The sequence below is a fragment of the Salmo salar genome, chromosome 06 (genome assembly GCF_965601325.2).
Source record: "Salmo salar chromosome 06, fSalSal1, whole genome shotgun sequence".
Lineage (NCBI taxonomy): Eukaryota > Metazoa > Chordata > Actinopteri > Salmoniformes > Salmonidae > Salmo > Salmo salar.
The window spans coordinates 52,897,583-52,917,139 of NC_138296.1; the positions used below are offsets into that span (position 1 = coordinate 52,897,583).

General features: G+C 41.3%; 1 protein-coding gene across 2 annotated transcripts; it reads right to left on the reverse strand.

Moving 5' to 3' along the window:
- Positions 1-2,270: 2,270 nt before the first annotated feature.
- On the reverse strand, positions 2,271-18,883 carry LOC106607600 (adenosine 3'-phospho 5'-phosphosulfate transporter 1). Of its 2 annotated transcripts, none has more exons than XM_014204689.3 (4): positions 18,334-18,883; positions 14,078-14,268; positions 13,648-13,808; positions 2,271-11,265 (listed from the first exon to the last, which is right to left on the reverse strand). In XM_014204689.3, the coding sequence occupies exons 1-4, from the start codon at positions 18,408-18,410 to the stop codon at positions 10,333-10,335; spliced, it is 1,362 nt and encodes a 453-aa protein (XP_014060164.3). In that variant the 5' UTR covers positions 18,411-18,883; the 3' UTR covers positions 2,271-10,332. The 2 variants fall into 2 exon arrangements, with proteins under 2 accessions (XP_014060164.3, XP_014060165.1); XM_014204690.3 differs by having other exon boundaries at positions 18,405-18,882.
- Between the last annotated feature and the right edge of the window lie 674 nt (positions 18,884-19,557).

Here is a 19,557-nt window from a genome sequence, read left to right on the forward strand (position 1 = left end):
AGACACCTAAAGGACTCTCAGACCATGAGAAACAAGATTCTCTGGTCTGATGAAACCAAGATTGAACTCTTTGGCCTGAATGCCAAGTGTCACGTCTGGAGAAACCTGGCACCATCCCTACGTTGAAGCATGGTGGTGGCAGCATCATGCTGTGGTGAGGTTTTTCAGCGGCAGGGACTGGGACACTAGTCAGGATAGAAGAAAAGATGAACGGAGTAAAGTACAGAGAGATCTTTGATGATAACCTGCTCCAGAACCCTCAGGACCTCAAAGGTTCACCTTCCAACAGGACAACGACCCTAAGCCCACAGCCAACACACACAGCCAAGACAACGCAGGAGTGGCTTCGAGAAAAGTCTCTGAATGTCCTTGAGTGTCCCAGCCAGAGCCCGGATTTGAACCCGATCAAACATCTCTGGCGATAACTGAATATAGCTGTGCAGCAACACTCCCCATCAAACATGACAGAGCTCAAAAGGATCTGCAGAGAAGACTGGGAGAAACTCCCCAAATACAGGTGTGCCAAGCTTGTAGCATCATACCCAAGAAGACTCGAGGCTGTAATCACTGCCAAAGATGCTTCAACAAAGTACTGAGTAAAGGGTCTGAATACTTATGTAAATGTTATAATCAGTTTTATTTTATGACATTTTTTATTTGCAAACATTTCTAAAAGCCTGTTTTTGTTTTATCATTATGGCGTGTGTAGATTGATGAGGGAAAAAAACACTATAATGTAACAAAATGTGAAAAAAGTCAAGGGTACTGAATACTTTCTGAATGCACTGCTGGAGTTGGACGCTACACTTTTGTGCGTTTGTTCACCAGAGAGGTAGAGGCAGCAAGTGGCTCTGTTTGTGTTTGTGACTGTGTGCAAGTGTGAGGGGACGCATTTGCTCGCTGCAGCGTACCCACATCCATACACCCCCCAACATTGCGTGCAATGAAACATTTTTCGGAGTTAATTTTGTGCAATTCTACACATTTTACCATGGGGCGTAGATAAAATGTTGCAGTTTTAAAGCAAGTTTGCTCCAATTCTACACATTTTGCCATGGTGCGGAGGAGAGGATTTTGCAGTTTGTTTGCAGTTTGCAGGCCGGGCACTGATATTGGGCGATTAGGCCTGGCTCGAGGGGTTGCATTCTAATTCATCCCAAAGGTGTTCGATGGGGTTGAGGTCAGGGCTCTGTGCAGGCCAGTGTAGTTCTTCCACACCGATCTCGACAAACCATTGCTGTATGGACCTTGCTTTGTGCAGGGGGGCATTGTCATGCTGAAACAGACATCTAGAATGTCATTGTATGCTGTAGCATTCACTGGAAGGGGCCTAGCCCGAATTATGAAAAATAGCCACAGACCATTATTCCTCCTCCAAACTTTACAGTTGGCACTATGCATTGGGGCAGGTAGCGTTCTCCTGGCATGCGTCAAACCCAGATTCGTCTGTCGGACTGCCAGATGGTGCAGCGTTATTCATCACTCCAGAGAATGCGTTTCCACTGCTCCAGAGTCCAATGGCGGAGAGCTTTACACCACTCCAGCCGACGCTTGCACATGGTGATCTTAGGCTTGTGTACGGCTGCTTGGCCATGGAAACCCATTTCATGAAGCTCCGAAGAAACAGTCCTTGCGCTGATCTTGCTTCCAGAGGCAGTTTGGAACTCAATAGTGCGTGTTGCAACCAAGGACAGCACTCGGCAGTCCCGTTCTGTGAGCTTGTGTGGCCTACCAATTTGCGGCTGAGCCTAGGGCCAGTTGCCCATCCCTGATGTAGAATATGTTTTTCAACTTGAACCACAACAGTAATGGTAGTACTAACTACAGTCTGGTTCCACTACCCCTGAGAATGTCTCTGTTTCTACTCTCAAGGCGTTGACCCACAAAGATATGTTCTGCGGTTATGAGTTATTCATGCAATCAGTGAGGTGCATAAAAAAAGTTGCCACAAATTCTTTGAAATCACATGGTTTGTAGTATAACACAGAGGCCTGCTGAGGGGGTGGAGATAATGGGTGGATTTGCACTTGAAGCATTTTAGTTTTCAGATATTGTATGGAAATTAGTTGTGGGTGTCTTGCCCACTTCTCAAACATGGGTTAAGTCATTTTGATACTGAGAGGTCTGACCAAGCTTGGAACTCAATAGTGAGTGTTGCAACCAAGGACAATCATGTGTCATTTAGAAACATGATTGATGGAGACCTCCTGCTAGGCTACTATAAATATCAGTGGCCTATTCAGTGGAGTGAAACAATCAGAATGCAGTAGTAGATTTGTAAAAAATACATTTAATGCCAGCACACACTGATGGGGATGCATTTTTAGACTGTGGACTTTTAAACATTCAATTCCCCCTTTTACTACTGGAACTAGAGGTTTCACATGTAGTAAAGATTTAACTTGTGTGACTTCAGGTTCAACAAATGACTTCCTGTGGAACACTTTTTTCTTTAAAAATAATCTGTGGTTGTCGTCTTCATTCTTGACACCCACGGTGGTGACAAAATAAATTGTAGTAGTGTTGAGTTATTAGGAAACCCTTGCCGCAAGTAGGAGGTGATATGTTCATTCTTGAACACTGTATAACCTCCTTACAAAAATTATGATAACATTTCTATAATCGGATTTAGATGATTTATCATGGGGGTGACCAATGTCAGTTGTTTTGGGCAATTAATGGATTTACTGTGGTGGATTCTGAATGGTGTGATATAATATATATATATTTTTTTACAACGTCACAAGGATGTGTGTGCCATATTTGCTTTCATGGTAAATTGAAGCCACAAGATACAGTGAAACAAAACAGACAAATATGGACGAGCACTGCTTGCTCTCCACAAAATTACAATCTGTTTATGTCAATGTGATGTCAATTGTACACCGAATCTGTCAATGTATCTTTCTATTGTGGTCTCTTGCACAATACTTGTGTCATATTTAATTTCCATTACGTTTAAGGCCTGAGAATGAGTAGAGCAACAGGGTGACAGGATAGAGAATCGGAATAGTAATCTGCGATATGTAATAAATTATTAAGCTACTATATCTTCAATATCTAAAATGAAAAAATATTTTTAGGTCAACCTTAAAGAAGAGGGAGGAATTCAGACTTTGAGCACCTGAGACATGACCTAAAATAAAGGACAAAATAACTCGACCCACCAATTTATAACCTTTAGGATTAGATCGAGTGGGATGTAACATCACACACATCACATTAATACGTCTGTTCTGTTCCACTACTACAGTAAGCCGTTTCATTAATTAACCCTTTCCTGACATTCACAATGAAAGCCTGTAGTGACTGGTTAGTTTCCCCAGCAGTGGGAAGGTTGACTGAGGGTTGCGCATGTAGCCTGCTAATCCTTTTTCTCAGCTTAGTTACATTACTGAAAAGAGGCATGGAGATGCCCACGTTATCACACACACACACACTGATCTGGACGGCTTGGGAGTAGGAAGTGTTGTAATGAGAGCTCAGGGGGGAGTTCCCCCACGTGGCTGTGTGTGTTTCACACGGGAATGAAAATATATCACATCACACATTACCACACTAGCTTCAATTGAACAACATAGGCTAAGAGACCACTTATGGAGAAGATGTTGAAACATTGTTCTCTTTTACACATTTACTGTAACAGACCTCACTTCTTACTGACTCCTTGAGGTAAACCAATACTTCCTACTGGATTAAGATAACATCATCTTTTCCTCAGGTTACAATACCAAGAGGTCATAAGCTTTTATGGTCAATCATCAAAATGTGTTCAGGAAATAATTAACCAGTAGTTTAGAGTAAGCCCCCCTAGGTCACAGCTACATCTCATAGCACCCTGACCTTTTCAATAACAACCCCCAAAAAATTCAAGATGGGAAATCATAAATTCCAAGTCTTATAAAAACAACAAAAAACATTTGAAGTCTTAAGTTCATGTATTTAAATTAATGTAATGTTTTTTTTTAATAATCAATCAATCTAGCCTACTAGTTGAAATACTACAATGATAAAAAACAGAAAGTACCGGTTACATTGCATTACCCTTGTATGCAGAGGTCCTCATCCACGCCAAACCCTAAGCCTGTCCAATCGATCCTTCACATTCTAGAGTGCGTTAACCATCACCATCCATTCAGGCCACATTAAAACATTCACAGGAAAGAACAGACAACAGTGCAGCTCTCCTCAAAATAAGCAAGTCATTATGGACAGATAAAAAATGCTATGAATCCATCATAAGGAACATGTACTGTATGTGACTACGCTCCATGTGTCCAAAAAGGTTACAATTTCAATTGAAGCAAAAGATCCCAAGACAATGTTTACAAAGGTTTGCATTGCTTTCTTCCCCAGGTTATTCCCCCAGGCAATGTTGAAGACTATGTGAAAACCATTGACCTATCATGAATATGTCACGTCCCATGACCCATGCTATGACATTTGCTTTGCCAGTAGTACAGTACAGTTGTTTAACTGTAGTCCTTATCTAAGGCTGATAGAGATGGGGCTAACCATCCATTCAAACATCACCACCCTCAGCCTTGTCGTCAGAAACCAGAAGCATCCTGTTTTCAGGGGAAAAGCAGAGAAAAGCCGAAGCCTGAAAACCAAATACTTCCGGTTTCTTCCGACCCCACTCACACATTTTTTTACGGGTGCTACGTTAGGTTAAAACACCAACTGACATTGAAACAAAAGTGTCAAGCTAATGCACACAGAACATCAAAAGAATGTACAGTGCCTTGCAAAAGTATTCAGACCTCTTGGATTTCTTCACATTTTAATGTGCTACAAAGTATTGCAATTCATTTTTTGTCAACAATCTACACAAAATACTCTGTCAAAGCGGAAGAAAGAAATCATATTTTTTATTAATAAACATTTTAAAACATATAGTTGTTGCATAAGTATTCAGTTCCCTGAGTCCATACATGTTAGAAACACCTTTGGCAGCAATTACAGCTGTGAGTCTGCTTGTGTAAGTCTAAAGCCTTGTTCACACTGTAGGCCTTAATGCTCAAATCAGTTTTGGACTACTGTACTGACTGTCCAAACAGCAAGTTACAAGTGACCAAATCAGATGTGTAGGTTCAGACAGCAGACACAGCAGTCAACTAGCTAGCAGGGTAGCTGTTTAGCTTTCTGGCACATTCACTAATTTGTTTGTAAACAATTACCAAGCTAGTTAGCTCCCTCATGTGCTTGTCAAACTGTCAGAGTAGCTAGCAAGCAACAAGATAAGCGAAATATCAGTCTAAAAACCACTTGAGGGTAAATAAATCAGATTGGACTGAACAGACATGGTCAGGAATCAGATTTGTATCGGACTTCAAACTACCTACGAAGGTGGTTTAAAATGTGACTTGAAATGGCCGATTCCATGTTTTTTGGCTTTTCAGACCGCAGGAAAAAGAACAGATTAAAATCGGATATGCAAATAAATATGATTGAGTCACTTCACGGAACACGGTTTAAGGGCCTTGCACACCTGAATTGTGCAATATTTGCCTATTATTCTTTTCAAAATTCTTCAAGCTCTGTCAAGATGTTGGGGATCAAGGCCGGACAGCAATTTTCAAGTCTTGCCATAGTATTTCCACCATGCTTGAAAATAAGGACGCAGTTACTCGGTGATGTGTTTTGTTGGATTTCCCCCAAACATAGGGATTAGAATTTAGGCCCCAAAAGTGTATTCCTTTGCCATGTTTTTTTTGCAGTATTACTTTAGCGCCTTGTTGCATGTTTTGGAATAGTTTTATTTAGTATATTTGTGTTCTTCTCACTGTCATTTAGGTCATTATTGTAGAGTCACTACAATGTTGTTGATCCGTCCTCAGTTTTCTCCCATCACAGCCATTGTACTCTGTAACCGTTTTAAAATAACCAATGGCCTCATGGTAACATCCCTGAGCAGTTTAATTCTGGTCCTGCAGCTCAGTTCAGAAGGACGACTATCTTTGAAGTGTCTGGGTGGTTTAATACACAATGCACTGCATCATTATTAACTAGACCATGCTCGAAGATATTCGATGTCTGACTTGTTATTGTTACCCATCTACCAACCACTGCCCTTTTTAAGAGGCATTCAAAAAGCTCCCTGGTCTTTGTAGTTGAATCTGTGATTGAAATTCAATACTTGACTGAGGGACCTCACAGATGTACGGTGCATTCGGAAAGCATTCAGACCACTTACCCTTTTCCACATTTTGTTACCTTACAGCCTTAATCTAAAATGTATTTCATTTATATTTCTCATCAATCTACACACAATACACCAAAGTGAAAAAGTGAAACCAGGTTTTTTGAAATTTTTGAATATATATATAAAAAATATATATATATATATCTAATTTACATAAGTGTTCAGACCCTTTGCTATGAGACTCGATATGGAGCTCAGGTGTGTCCTGTTTCCATTGATCATTCTTGAGATGTTTCTACAACTTCATTGGAGTCCACCTGTGGTAAATTCAATTGATTGGACATGGTTTGGAAAGGCTACACACCTGTCTATATAAGGTCACACAGTTGACAGTGCATGTCAGAGCAAAAACCCAAGCCATGAGGTCGGAGGAATTGTCTGTAGAGCACCGAGATAAGATTGTGGCGAGGCACAGATCTGGGGAAGGCTGCCAAAACATTTCTGCAGCATTGAAGGTCCCCAAGAACACAGTGGCCTCCAAGAAGTTTCCAAGAAGTTTGGAAACAAGATTCTCTGGTCTGATGAAAGCAAGAATTAATTCTTTGGCCTGAATGCCAAGCGTCACGTCTGGAGGAAACCTGGCACCATCCCTACAGTGAAGCATGGTGGTGGCAGCACTATGCTGTGGGGATGTTTTTCAGCGGCAGGGACTGGTAGACTAGTCAGGATCGAGGAGGGAAAGGAACGGAGTAATGTACAGAGAGATCCTTGTTGAAAACTTGCTCCAGAGCGTTCAGGACCTCAGACTGGGGCGCAGGTTCACCTTCCAACAGAACAACAACCCTAAGCACACAGCCAAAACAACTGTGTGCTTAGGGTGGCTTTGTGACAAGTCTCTGAGTGGCCCAGCCAGAGCCCGGACTTGAATCCGATCCAACATCTCTGGAGACTTGGAAATAGCTGTGCATCCAACCTGACAGAGCTTAACAGGATCTGTAGAGAAGAATGTGAGAAAATCCCCAAATACAGGTGTGCCAAGCTTGTAGGGTCATACGCAAGAAGACTCTAGGCTGTAATCGCTGCCAAAGGTGCTTCAACAAAGTACTGAGTAAAGGGTCTAAATACTTATGTAAAAAATGTTTTGTATGTAATACATTTCCCAAACAATCTAAACCTGTTTTTGCTTTGTCATTATGGGGTATTGTGTGTAGATTGATGAATAACAAATCTATTTAATCCATTTTAGATTGAGGCTGTAACATAGCAAAATGTGGTGTCAATGGGTCTGAATACTTTCCGAATACACTGTATGTAAGGGGGACAAAGGAAGGGTTAGTCATTTAAAATGTCAACCCATATTATTTCACACAGTAAGTCCATGTAACTTTTTATGTGATTTGATTTGAGCTAAATTTTACTCCTGAACTAATTTAAGGGCTGAATACTTATGCAAAGACTATATTTGGGATATTTTTAATTAATAAAAAAAAAATCCACTTTGACAGAGTATTTTGTGCATATTGTTGACAAAATTACAATTAAATCCATTTTCATCCCATTTTGTAACAAAATGTGATATAATCAAGGGGTCTGGATTCTTTTGCAAGGCACTGTATAGCCTATAAGACATGTGTACAGCCTATACATAGGACATTTATATTGTTGTGAGTCTTATTCATTTATCTCAAGTGTTGCAGCAAAAGCAGATGGGCTGAACCAAAGTTACTGACAAAGAGAGCTGTAAATTTGAATGTACAACTTTATAAAATGTGAATGCAGTTTGTCAAATCTTTTAGTCGTCTCTATGGGTGATTATTGACTTTTGAATACAAATTCACATTTGCAATTTAATAATACCAGAACAACTGGTCTACAGTACAAGTCAAAAGTTTGTACACACATACTCATTCAAGGGTTTTTCTTTATTTTTACCATTTTCAACATTGTAGAATAATAGTGAAGACATCAAACCTTGAAAGAATGTCAAGAGTGTGCAAAGCTGTCATCAAGGCAAAGGGTGGCTACTTTGAAGAATCTCAAATATGAAATATATTTTGATTTAACACTTTTTTGGTTACTACATGATTCAATGTGTTATTTCATAGTTTTGATGTCTTCACTTTTATTGTACAATGTAGAAAAACCCTGGAATGAGTAGGTGTGTCCAAACTTTTGACTGGTACTGTATGTCCTGTTCCAAATTATTTATAGTGTATCCATTAATGATTGTTAGTGTAAGTTAGTGTAACAAATAATTCAAGTATTTGGTTTGATTGTAAAGCTGTACACGTAGGGCTAAATGAATTGCCTGGCAATGCGAATACGAAATTCTCCACGTTGTCTGGGTCAGCCAGGCCACTAAATGAATGTCACCATACTTAAACTAACATACAGTATGAAAATGTATGCCATTTATCCAAATGAAATACTTCAATAATATGGTTTGCCTAGTTGAATCCTACACCAACAAAACAAGAGAACAAAAAATGTGCAGGCTGTTTGTTCCAAGAGCTGAAGTTCGAGTCATTCCGCCTGGTTGCAACTCTTGCTGGCATTTGACAGTTAATTGTCTTTTACCTGACCTAACGTAAGTGCGTCCTATTCAAAAAATAAGATGGGCATCTTGAATGCTGCTTGAAATCTCTCTCCCTCCCCTCACTCCATATAAAATAGAACATAGTAACTTCTGCAAAGTTATTTTTGATGGTCTGCTGGTAAGCTGTGCATTTATTCTTGTGAGGTTGTTAGGAAAATAGTAAAACATTTTCTGTGGGGTCACTCAGTAACTTTCCTCATCATACACTATGGTAAGCCATGAGGAACAACACATCAGTCAACTAAAGATGTATGAACTATGCTTTTCGTATGATCTGAAAGGGCAGTAATTTGACTTGAGATCCTTCTGGCACAACCTGGACGTTCGTGTAAATCCTTCCTTGATCTCAATGGTAGACTTCTTCTGACATTTTTTAGTTAAGCACATAGATCTCAAGTCAGAATAATGCCAAAAGTGAGACCTCTACCATACCTGCTTCTTTATATGAAACAAATAAAATATTCTCAAGCAGCATTACCTGATCATGAACTGGTAAAGATTACAAAGATTTCTCTCATGCCATGTCCAAAATGTACAACAATGCAATTATTAGTTTTAAACAAAATTGATGCAGTATCTACAGAGATTATCCAAAATGGGACCTTACTTGGGGCCTGCTCACCATAGTATCTCATGTCCTCTTTTCATAGAGGTCTTATGAGCTTAATATGGCGCCATTCACAATATTACATTACCCATAGCTGAAGGTTTGCAGTATACAGCTCATGTACTAGTGATTACCCCAAAACTACACGGCAAACATCAGATTTTTGTTCTTTGACTGCAGCTCCAGAAGCATATCACAAAGGCTGAAATCAATAGCCATTTAATTAGTTGTTTACATTTCACATGCCAATGTTGCATGCTTTGAGCTGGGTTTGACAGACAAAACATACAAGCGACGATTGCTGTGTAATTTTGGGGTCATAGACACTTAAACGGCCGTGACTGCTGATTGGTCCAACCGAATCACTCCCATTGACCTGTATCCTTGAAACCTGACCCTAGGCAACACAGTGACTAAGGTCTGAATTTAATGACCGACTCTTTTGGCATAGAGAATCTACGTCACTGCCTACGTCGATAAGGGTAAAATATACATTCTGGGGACTCTCCCAACAAATCAAGAGGCAGATATAACAGAACGTCGTGATTTTGCAGGCAATAACTTTGCAGTGGTTTTAGTTAAGGTAGTTGATACAAACTATCCACTTGCGTAATTCACTCATTAAAAATAACCTCCGTGATCATTTTGCATTTTGTATTTTATTCAAGCAGATAAAGTAGTGACTTAGGCAGTAACATAGTTCCTCTATGACAAGAGTCCATCATTGAAACCAGACCCTAGTCACTGTGTTGCCTAGGGTTGGGTTTTCGAGACTAATTGACCTGTGTGACGACGGCTCGGTGCGTGTCAAGTCAAACACCTTTAAAAAGGAATTAGAATCCATTTCTGTACCTTTCCTATACAAAGTAGAAACCCATTAAACGAACACAAAAAGTCAAACGGGACACACAGAGACAGAAAAAAAAACAACGAAAACGTGGCTTTAGTTTTTGTTTTTCCAGTTCCCTCCTCAGACTCCTCCTCCTAGACCTTCTGCACCTGTGGCTGCGGCGCCCTGCGTCCTGCCTTCATGCGGATGCGGGCGTAGACGCGCAGGAAGAGGGCGAGGAAGACCACGACCATGCCGAAGCCACCCACCATTGTGACGGCGTGGCCATACAGGAAACAGGAGAGCAGGATGGCGATGGCCTGCCGAAGGGTCATGATGATGGTGAAGATGGCGGCGCCGAACTGTGCGATGGTGTAGAAGATGAAGAGCTGGCCGCATGCTGAGCACACCGACAACAGCACGGCATGGAATGCAAACTCCGAATGTCGCGTCATGAAGGCCAGCGAGTCAAAGAAGGCGCCCTGCTCCAGCAGCGAGCCCACGGTGAAGAGGCAGGAGAAGAGGTTGACGCCGAACATCATCTGTACCGACGACATCTTGCACTTGAACAGGTTGTCCTGCCAGTTGGACGTGAAGCTGTCGAAGACGATGTAGCCGACCAAGATGACCACGCCGCTGAACGTTGTGACCGTAGACGGGTGCTTACCGGTCGTGCTTGTCAACAAGAACATGCTGACGCCCAGAGAGATCAGAGCCGCCGTCAGGTACTCCCAGTACTCGTAGCTCTTGTGCGACACAATCTTACTCATTAGCATGACGGGGATCACTTTAGAGGCCTTAGCCAGCACCTGGGTGGGGAAGCTGATGTACTTGAGGGCCTCGTACTGGCACCAGCTGCTGAGGACGTTGGAGAGCGAGGCGAACGAGTATTTATACATGGGCGCACCGTGGCGAGGCTGCTTGAACAGGAGACACCACAGGCCAGACACAGTCAGCGCCAGGATGCGGTTCATGAACACCAGGAACTGGGAGTCCTTGAAGCGCTCGCCCTCCTCCTCAGGGTTGGAGGCCCCGTACGAGCGTGTCATCACCCTCTCCTGTAGGACACCCCATGTCAGGTAAGATGTCTGGAGAGAAAACAAGATAACATAGATAAGGAGACTAAACTGTATGACGTAAATGAGATATAATTGTGAATATGTTGGTATCGATGTTTAACCTTTTACACTTGTGGGAATTGGCCTATATGGATAGTAGTGTTGCATGGTACACCGGTACCATGGTAATATCACGGTACCAAAACCTCATAATAACAACATTTTAGAATACCGTAGTATCGTTTCATATGATACAACCACATTTTTCTGCCCTACTAATCTAAAGAACCTGCTGGCGCCTGTAATAAAATGTTTATAAAGTCAGCTACATTTAAGCAACAGCAACTAGTCTCTTGTATGCGCAGGTCCCATAATAGCCACTTCACTTCCATGCGCATATCACGTGTGGCAGCTATAACCAGACAGCCACATACGCTACCTGCCCGCACTCACCTGCTTCTTGCTGATTATTGGTTTGATAAATAACGTTGTTCAGTCATGTTACCTAGCTAGCGAACAACCTGGTAACCGGTAGGTCTAGGCAAATTTGATTGGCACAGGAAGAAAGGAAAAGGCTCTGCTACTCATGAGATGTGCTTCAAAGGTAAGATTCATATAGGCCTAATGCAAGCCTAAACTATATCAATACATCTCTCTTTCTGGTGCTCCTTAAATTTGGTTAGGTGCCTAGTCAAATAAAGCTTTATTTACATAGCACATTTCAGACATGAATGCAACACAATGCGCCTCACAGAAAAAAACAAATAAACAATGAAAACTGAAATATTTACTACACAAGAAACACAAGAGGATAAAAAACTAAAACATAATTTAAAACTGAAAGACTAACATTTTAAAAGTTGTAAGCAGTGTGTGTGTGTTTGTGGGCTAGAGAGAGACAGGAAGGGAGGGAGTGTGTGTGCCTGTGTTAACTGAAGAGTAAAGAAGGTTTCATGCAGTGTTTTCCCTTACTGCTACAATGACATGGAGATAATTATGCATGTACAGTTGAAGTCGGAAGTTTACATACACTTAGATTGGAGTCAATAAAACTCGTTTTTCAACCACTCCACAAATTTCTTGTTAACAAACTATAGTTTTGGCAAGTCGGTTAGGACGTCTACTTTGTGCATGACACAAATAATTTTTCCAACAATTGTTTACAGATAGATTATTTCACTTATAATTCACTGTATCACAATTCCAGCGGGTCAGAAGTTTATATACACTAAGTTGACTGTGCCTTTAAACAGCTTGGAAAATTCCAGAAAATGATGTCATGGCTTTAGAAGCTTCTGATAGGCTAATTGATATCATTTGAGTCAATTGGAGGTGTCCCTGTGGATGTATTTCTAGGCCTAACCTTCAAACTCAGTGCCTCTTTGCTTGACATCATGGGAAAAATCAAAAGAAATCAGCCAAGACATAAAAAAAAAGAATGTGTAGACCTCCACAAGTCTGGTTCATCCTTGGGAGCAATTTCCAAATGCCTGAAGGTACCACGTTCATCTGTACAAACAATAGTACGCAAGTATAAACACCATGGGACCACTCAGCCGTCATACTGCTCAAGAACGAGATGCGTTCTGTCTCCTAGAGATGAACGTACTTTGGTGCGAAAAGTGCAAATCAATCCCTGAACAACAGCAAAGGACCTTGTGAAGATGCTGGAGGAAACAGGTACAAAAGTATCTATATCCACAGTAAAACGAGTCCTACATCGACATAACCTGAAAGGCCGCTCAGTAAGGAAGAAGCCACTGCTCCAAAACCGCCTTAAAAAAGCCAGACTACGGTTTGCAACTGCACATGGGGACAAAGATCGTACTTTTTGGAGAAATGTCCTCTGGTCTGATGAAACAAAAATAGAACTGTTTGGCCATAATGACCATCGTTATTTTTGGAGGAAAAAAGGGGAGGCTTGCAAGCCAAAGAATGTTAGGCCTACTCATCTTGTTGGCTGACGAAAAGTAAATGTGGACAGTTCTTCCAATATCTTCAATATGCACCTCGGAATTGGATAAGGACGCGCGCAGTTGCGACCCCGATGTGTCTGTCTTCACTTGTAGCCTGTGAGAGAGATCCGATCACGTGATGGAGAGTCATGTGAGTGAGAGGTGCTTCGGAGCACGCAGCACTCAGGGAGAAGTGAATTTGAATTATTATATTCAGCCTAAGGGCACAACCGCCACCGCTTGTATGAGATCAAAGCAGTATTTATTATAATCATCAACATCACCATTTATTTCACGTTACTGTACGGCCACTGCATTCCAATTTATGTGCTTATCAGTGACAAAATCTGCAATTTTCAACCCATATACAGTATTGAGTGCAAAGGGCTACAACTACAAAATCTACCCAATCTAAATTCAATACATTTTATTTATATAGCCCTTTTAACTACTTTACCTGAAGTCCCGCAGCGCAGAAGACTAACTTGAAGGCTTGTCTGGCTGACGAGCCAGAGTCAGCGTCATTTCTCGGAGCTATGGAAACATCGTCCAGGAGACCAGTCTTCGATTCACTACCAAACACACAGGCCTTTATGACAGGATAGCAAATGCCACGACCTGGGAAGGGAAAACACTGGTCAGGAAGATATTTTAAGGTCCAGATCACATCAACCATTCACTGATTCATCAAAACAAACACAATGATCTTGTGAACATAGAGAAACTGTGAATTGCAACTTCAAGGATACACCGAGTTATAATGGATAGAATTCAGAATTAATGTGGATTTGCTTTTTAGGTCTATTTGTGTGCGTATCGTTCTGCGTGTGTGCCTGCGTATATGCATGCAGAGTGTGCATTATCACCAGTCTGTAGAACATCCACACCTGTTTCGAGGTAGTTGATCCTCTTGAAGTAGCCGATGAGAAAGTAGCCAGGTATGATGATGGTAGCGTAGCCCAGCACGTTGAGGAAGAAGCGGAACAGCCACACGTCGTGCCAGTCCTGTAGCAACGAAGACTCTTTGTCAGCCGCCAGCGTAGACGGGAGGAGGATCAGCACCAGGCCAGACCAAAGCCTTCAGCACATACAGGATAAAAGTACTAGTATTAGTACCGGAGGCATGGCAGGTAAGTTATGTAATAGACTGGTTAACTATAATAAACTCTCAGCAGCATGTTTTTCCCCACATGGTTTTAGAGTGATGGATTGAAATACTGCAGACGCTTCTCTGATGAGATACTAAAACTTAGATTCTAGTATTTATTTACAACTTTAGACTTTAGTAGATTATGTGACTCGGGTGGGACATATTAGAAGGTGGGGGACACAGTGTAATTTAAAGCATAATTAACACATAACACCCATTGGCCTGAAAGCAGAGTAAAGAGAAGAGACGATCCATTTCTACACAACAGCCCCGTATTAGTCCAGGTAACACAACCTATTTCCACCTGTCATGTTCACACTGATCCTTTACACTAGCATCCTTTTCCACAAATGCCACTAATTTACCTGCACACACCAATAGCTCTCCTCTCCGTTACCCATCTGGGGAGGGAGGGGATAACCTAATCAGGCCGTGTGAAAGGTGTGCTCCCTCCCTGGCTGCTGTGGCACAGTAGTGGATCACTTTCACTGGGAGGGAGGGCCCCCACCTCCTCCTTCACTCCAGAGGCCTGCCTACCTCTGCCTGCATGCCTGACTGGCTCACACAAACAGAGGCTCTTTGTGTGGGCCTCTACCCCCTGCCAGACCAGCCAGTCAGGCCACAGAAGCAGCAACAGGAGGAGAAGCCGCCACTGTAGCATCGCCCAGTGCAACCTGGGCTTTGAACAAGCAGCTCATTACATGGCACTGCTACCAACACTCCAGCCGCAGCTGGAAAAATGGGTCCGAGACAGAAACATTTCCGCATTTAGGCTTCGTGCCGCAGTTGCTGGGATTCCTTATCGCAGGGGTCATCTTATCGCAGGGGTCATCTTTGAAAGTTACACAATTGGAAAGAGGGCCATGCTGCTTTTACAGTACCAGTCAAACATTCTGACAAACCTACTCATTCAACGGTTTTTCTTTATTTTTACTATGTTCTATGTTGTAGAATAATAGTGAAGACTTAAACTATGAAATAACACATTTGAAATCATGTAGTAACCAAAAAAGTGTTAAATCAAAATATATTGCCTTTGCCTTGATGACAGCTTTGCACACTTTTGGCATTCTCTCAACCAGCTTCATAAGGAATGCTTTTCCAAGTCTTGAATTCACAAACATGCTGAGCACTTGTTGGTTGCTTCTCCTTCACTCTGCGGTCCAACTCATCCCAAACCATCTCAATCGAGTTGAGTCCGGGTGATTGTGGAGGCCAGGTCATCTGATGGAGCACCATCACTCTCCTTGGTCAAATAGCCTGTACACAGCCAGGTGGTGTATTTTGGGTCATTGTCCTGTTGAAAAATAAATTATAGTCCCACTAAGCACAAACCAGATGGGATGGCGTATCGCTGTAGAATGCTGTGGTAGCCATGCTGGTTAAGTGTGCCTTCAATTCTAAATAAATCACAGACAGTGTCACCAGCAAAGCACCCCCACCGGTCTAATGTCCATTGCTCGTGTTTCTTGGCCCAAACAAGTCTCTTCTTATTGGTGTCCTTTAGTAATGGTTTCTTTGCAGCAATTTGATCATGGAGGCTGGATTCAGTCTCCTCTGAACAGTTGATGTTGAGATGTGTCTGTTACATGAACTCTGTGAAGCATTTATTTGGGCTGCAATCTGAGGTGCAGTTAACTCTAATGAACGTATCCTCTGCAGCAGAGGTAACTCTGGGTCTTTCGCTGATGGCCCTCATGAGAGCCAGTTTCATCATAGTGCTTGATGGCTTTTGCAACTGCACTTTAAGAAACTTAAAAGTTCTTGACCTTCATGTCTTAAAGTAATGATGGACTGTAATTTCTCTTTGCTTATTTGAGCTGTTCTTGCCATAAGATGGACTTAGTATTTTACCAAATAGGGCTATCTTCTGTATACCTCCCCTACCTTGTCACAACACAACTGATTGGCTCAAACGCATTAAGGAAAGAAATTCCACAAATGAAATTAATAAGGCACACCTGTTAATTGAAATGTATTCCAGGTGACTACATCATGAAGCTGGTTGAGAGAATGCCAAGTGTGCAAAGCTGTCATCAAAGCAAAGGGTGGATACTTTGAAAAAAAAAATATATAACATATTTTGATTTGTTAAACACTTTTTTGGTTACTACATGATTCCATGTGTTATTTCATAGTTTTGATGTCTTCACTAGTATTTTACAATGTAGAAAATAAAGAAAAACCATGGAATGAGTAGGTGTGTCCAAACTTTTGACTGGTACTGTAGGTACACTGGAACAGTTAGCCTAGGCCTAATTATTGGAATGGTTAGGAATGGATTGATTTTAAAAGCTTAATTTGAAAAAATCTAGCCATTAAAGAACCTGTGATTCACTTTGTTCCAGGATGCTCAAAAATGCAATGGGGGAATTTCTTGAAGGGACACCTTCATTCTATAAATAAAGACTTATGGGACAAGACTTATATTCAGATAATATCAGATGACTTCAAAAAAGGATAGAAAAAAACGAATGCATTGTTACTAAATATACATTGCATAATTGATTCTCCTCAGATGTGGAGGGGAAAATAGCTGGTTCAAGAGCTAAAAATAGAACTGCTGGGTTGAGGTTTTCCTTTGAGGCTTATTAGGTCTTATGCATGTTGCCTTGATAAAGATGGTATGGAAAAAGTTGCCCAAGTTGTAGGAAACCTATTGCATTCTTAATAAAAAAAATATAAACACAACATGTAATGTGTTGGTCCCATGTTTCATGACCTGAAATAAAAGATCCCATACATTTTCAATTTGCACAAAAAAGTGTATTTCTCTCAAATTTGGTGCACAAATTTGTTTACATCCCTGTTAGTGAGCATTTTCTCCTTCGCCAAGATAATCCATCCACCTGACAGGTGTGGCATATCTAGAAGCTGATTAACAGCATGATCATTACACAGGTGCACCTTGTGCTGGGGACAATAAAAGGTCACTAACATTTGCAGCTTTGTCACACAACGCCATATATGTCTCAAGTTGAGGGAGTGAGCAATTGGCATGCTGACTGCAGGAATGTCCACCAGAGCCTGATCATTTAATGTTGATTTCTCTACTATAAGGCGGCCTCAAACGTAGTTTTAGAGAATTTGGCAGTATGCCCAACTGGCCTCACAACCACAGACCCTGTGTACCCACGCCAGTCCTCCACATCCGGCTTCTTCACCTGCAGGATCGTCTGAGACCAGCACCCGAACAGCTGATAAAATGTAGGAGTATTTCCGTCTAAATCCCTTTTTGGGGGGAAAAACTCATTCTGAGTTCCCAGGCCCACCCATAGCTGCGCCTCTCCCCAGTTGTAAAACCATAGATTAGGACCTAATGAATTTATTTAAATTTGACTTTCCTTACGAACTAACTCAGTAAAACCGTTAATTATGTTGCATTTATATTTGTTTAGTATAGTTGTAGCGGATGGCATACTTAACATCAAACAGTGACATTGCATCCCTTACACACTTATAGGACTTGAGACTAGTATGTTGGCCTGGATCCATAAATGCCTAAACTGTACATGTTTTTTTCTTCTTCACATACCTGACAGGGCTGGTTCACATTACACTATTATCCTAGAAAATCTGAACTGTCTACATTCATCAAATTGTAGTAATACAGCAAGCACTGATGGAATAAAAGCTGAAAGGTATGAACAATTCACAAGTCAGATACATTTAGCAATGGCTAGGTTCTTTCTGCATTTATTCATATGGACCTAAGCTAACCTGTTAAGTGTAACTAGTCTACAACCTGTGACAAGGAAAACGATACTATTTACAAACACATAACTTTTTAACTTGTAATGACTATGATTTGGGCATTTCAGTGTGGGCTTTGTCAAATTTCAAAACACAACACACACTCTACATTTCATGGTAAATTAGCTAACTAGCTAAACCATATCGTCGAGTGCAGTCTGACAGCTGTTTACATGGGCACGCTCACATTGACAACTGGCAGTTAGCTGTGCTAAATATATATAAAAAATGTTGCTTTACTTTGGGTTTAAAATGAATGCAATTCCAAATGAACGGTTAGAGGCGTCAGCATCAGCATAATATGTTCCTACCTCCATAAAAAAGATGGCATTTTCCACCCACCAATTCTGGTCTAACACCTGGCGTTGCGAACACGCCGAATAACTCAACCACTTTAGCTACAATGAAGCGTTTACGCAAATTAACTGAGGAAATCCTTAATGTAAAAGCTAATTTCTTTCGGGCTGGCTGTTTCCTTTCCCTGTGCCTTCACAACTTATCAATTGCCTATGTGTTCACTTCAATGAAGAATCCCCCTTCAGTGGAAACCTGGAAAATGCGAAGCCGGATTTCATTACATAGCTGAGATTGTAGACCACCGTCGCACATTGCCACCTGTAGGGCTGGAAGAATAAATGCACATGCTCACTTTACGAGCAGTACCAAGATAGGCAACTAGTAAAGTGGGCTAAAACGACTAAAACAGCTTCTCAAATAAAAATTCCTGATCACATTTGTAGACGACTTCATGGCGACGTTGGCTAGCTAAACTCATGCGTAAAAACGAGCTTGGGTCTAACGGTTGTCTCGCACCGAACTGCGCATGTGCACGCCATCAACTCAAAGGCACTCCTTCGATATATATTTGTTTTTGGCGAAAATGAAAACGTGTTAGTTTTATCACTTTCATCAGGTTGGGGTAATAACATTAACTGCTTGAGACATTGGCTCGAATCAACTAGTTTGTGCCTTTTGATCTAAGGAGGTGTTGTTCACTTCCTCTCATTGACTTCACAAACGCCGAACCCCGGCCTGATTGTTTCGCAAGCGTTCAGAGAAGTCTCGCGATATTGCGCCTCTGGATTTAGAAACTGTGACAGAACTGTATTTATAGGCTACAATATGTTCTATTATTTTATTTTTTTCATTGCATTCACAGGAATGTTCCTGTATTGTGTAATATTATTGTTGCAATAATTTAAAAAACTACACATCAACCAAATTGCCAATTTATAAAGTAGAATGCATGTCTATCTCCCAACAATGTAATAAAAACAATATTATCAACATTTTTCCAAAACGTATTGCAATTAAAGTATTGAACCATTTATATTGGGGAGTTTTCATTTATCCACACTGAAAGCACACGTTTGGAAAGATACATGCCCCTCAAATGAGGAAGTCAGGTCAGCCAACATACCAGCAAACACATGCAGTTATCCAGCTGAGGAACGCTCAACTCCT

Coding starts and splice junctions, on each gene's coding strand:
- LOC106607600 (XM_014204689.3), bottom strand. CDS start 18,410: ATGGAGGTAGGAACATATTATGCTGATGCTGACGCCTCTAACCGTTCA. Junction 13,809..14,077: donor GATCAACTACCTCGAAACAG/GTGTGGATGTTC, acceptor TTCCCTTCCCAG/GTCGTGGCATTTGCTATCCT. Junction 11,266..13,647: donor TCTGCGCTGCGGGACTTCAG/GTAAAGTAGTTA, acceptor TTTTCTCTCCAG/ACATCTTACCTGACATGGGG.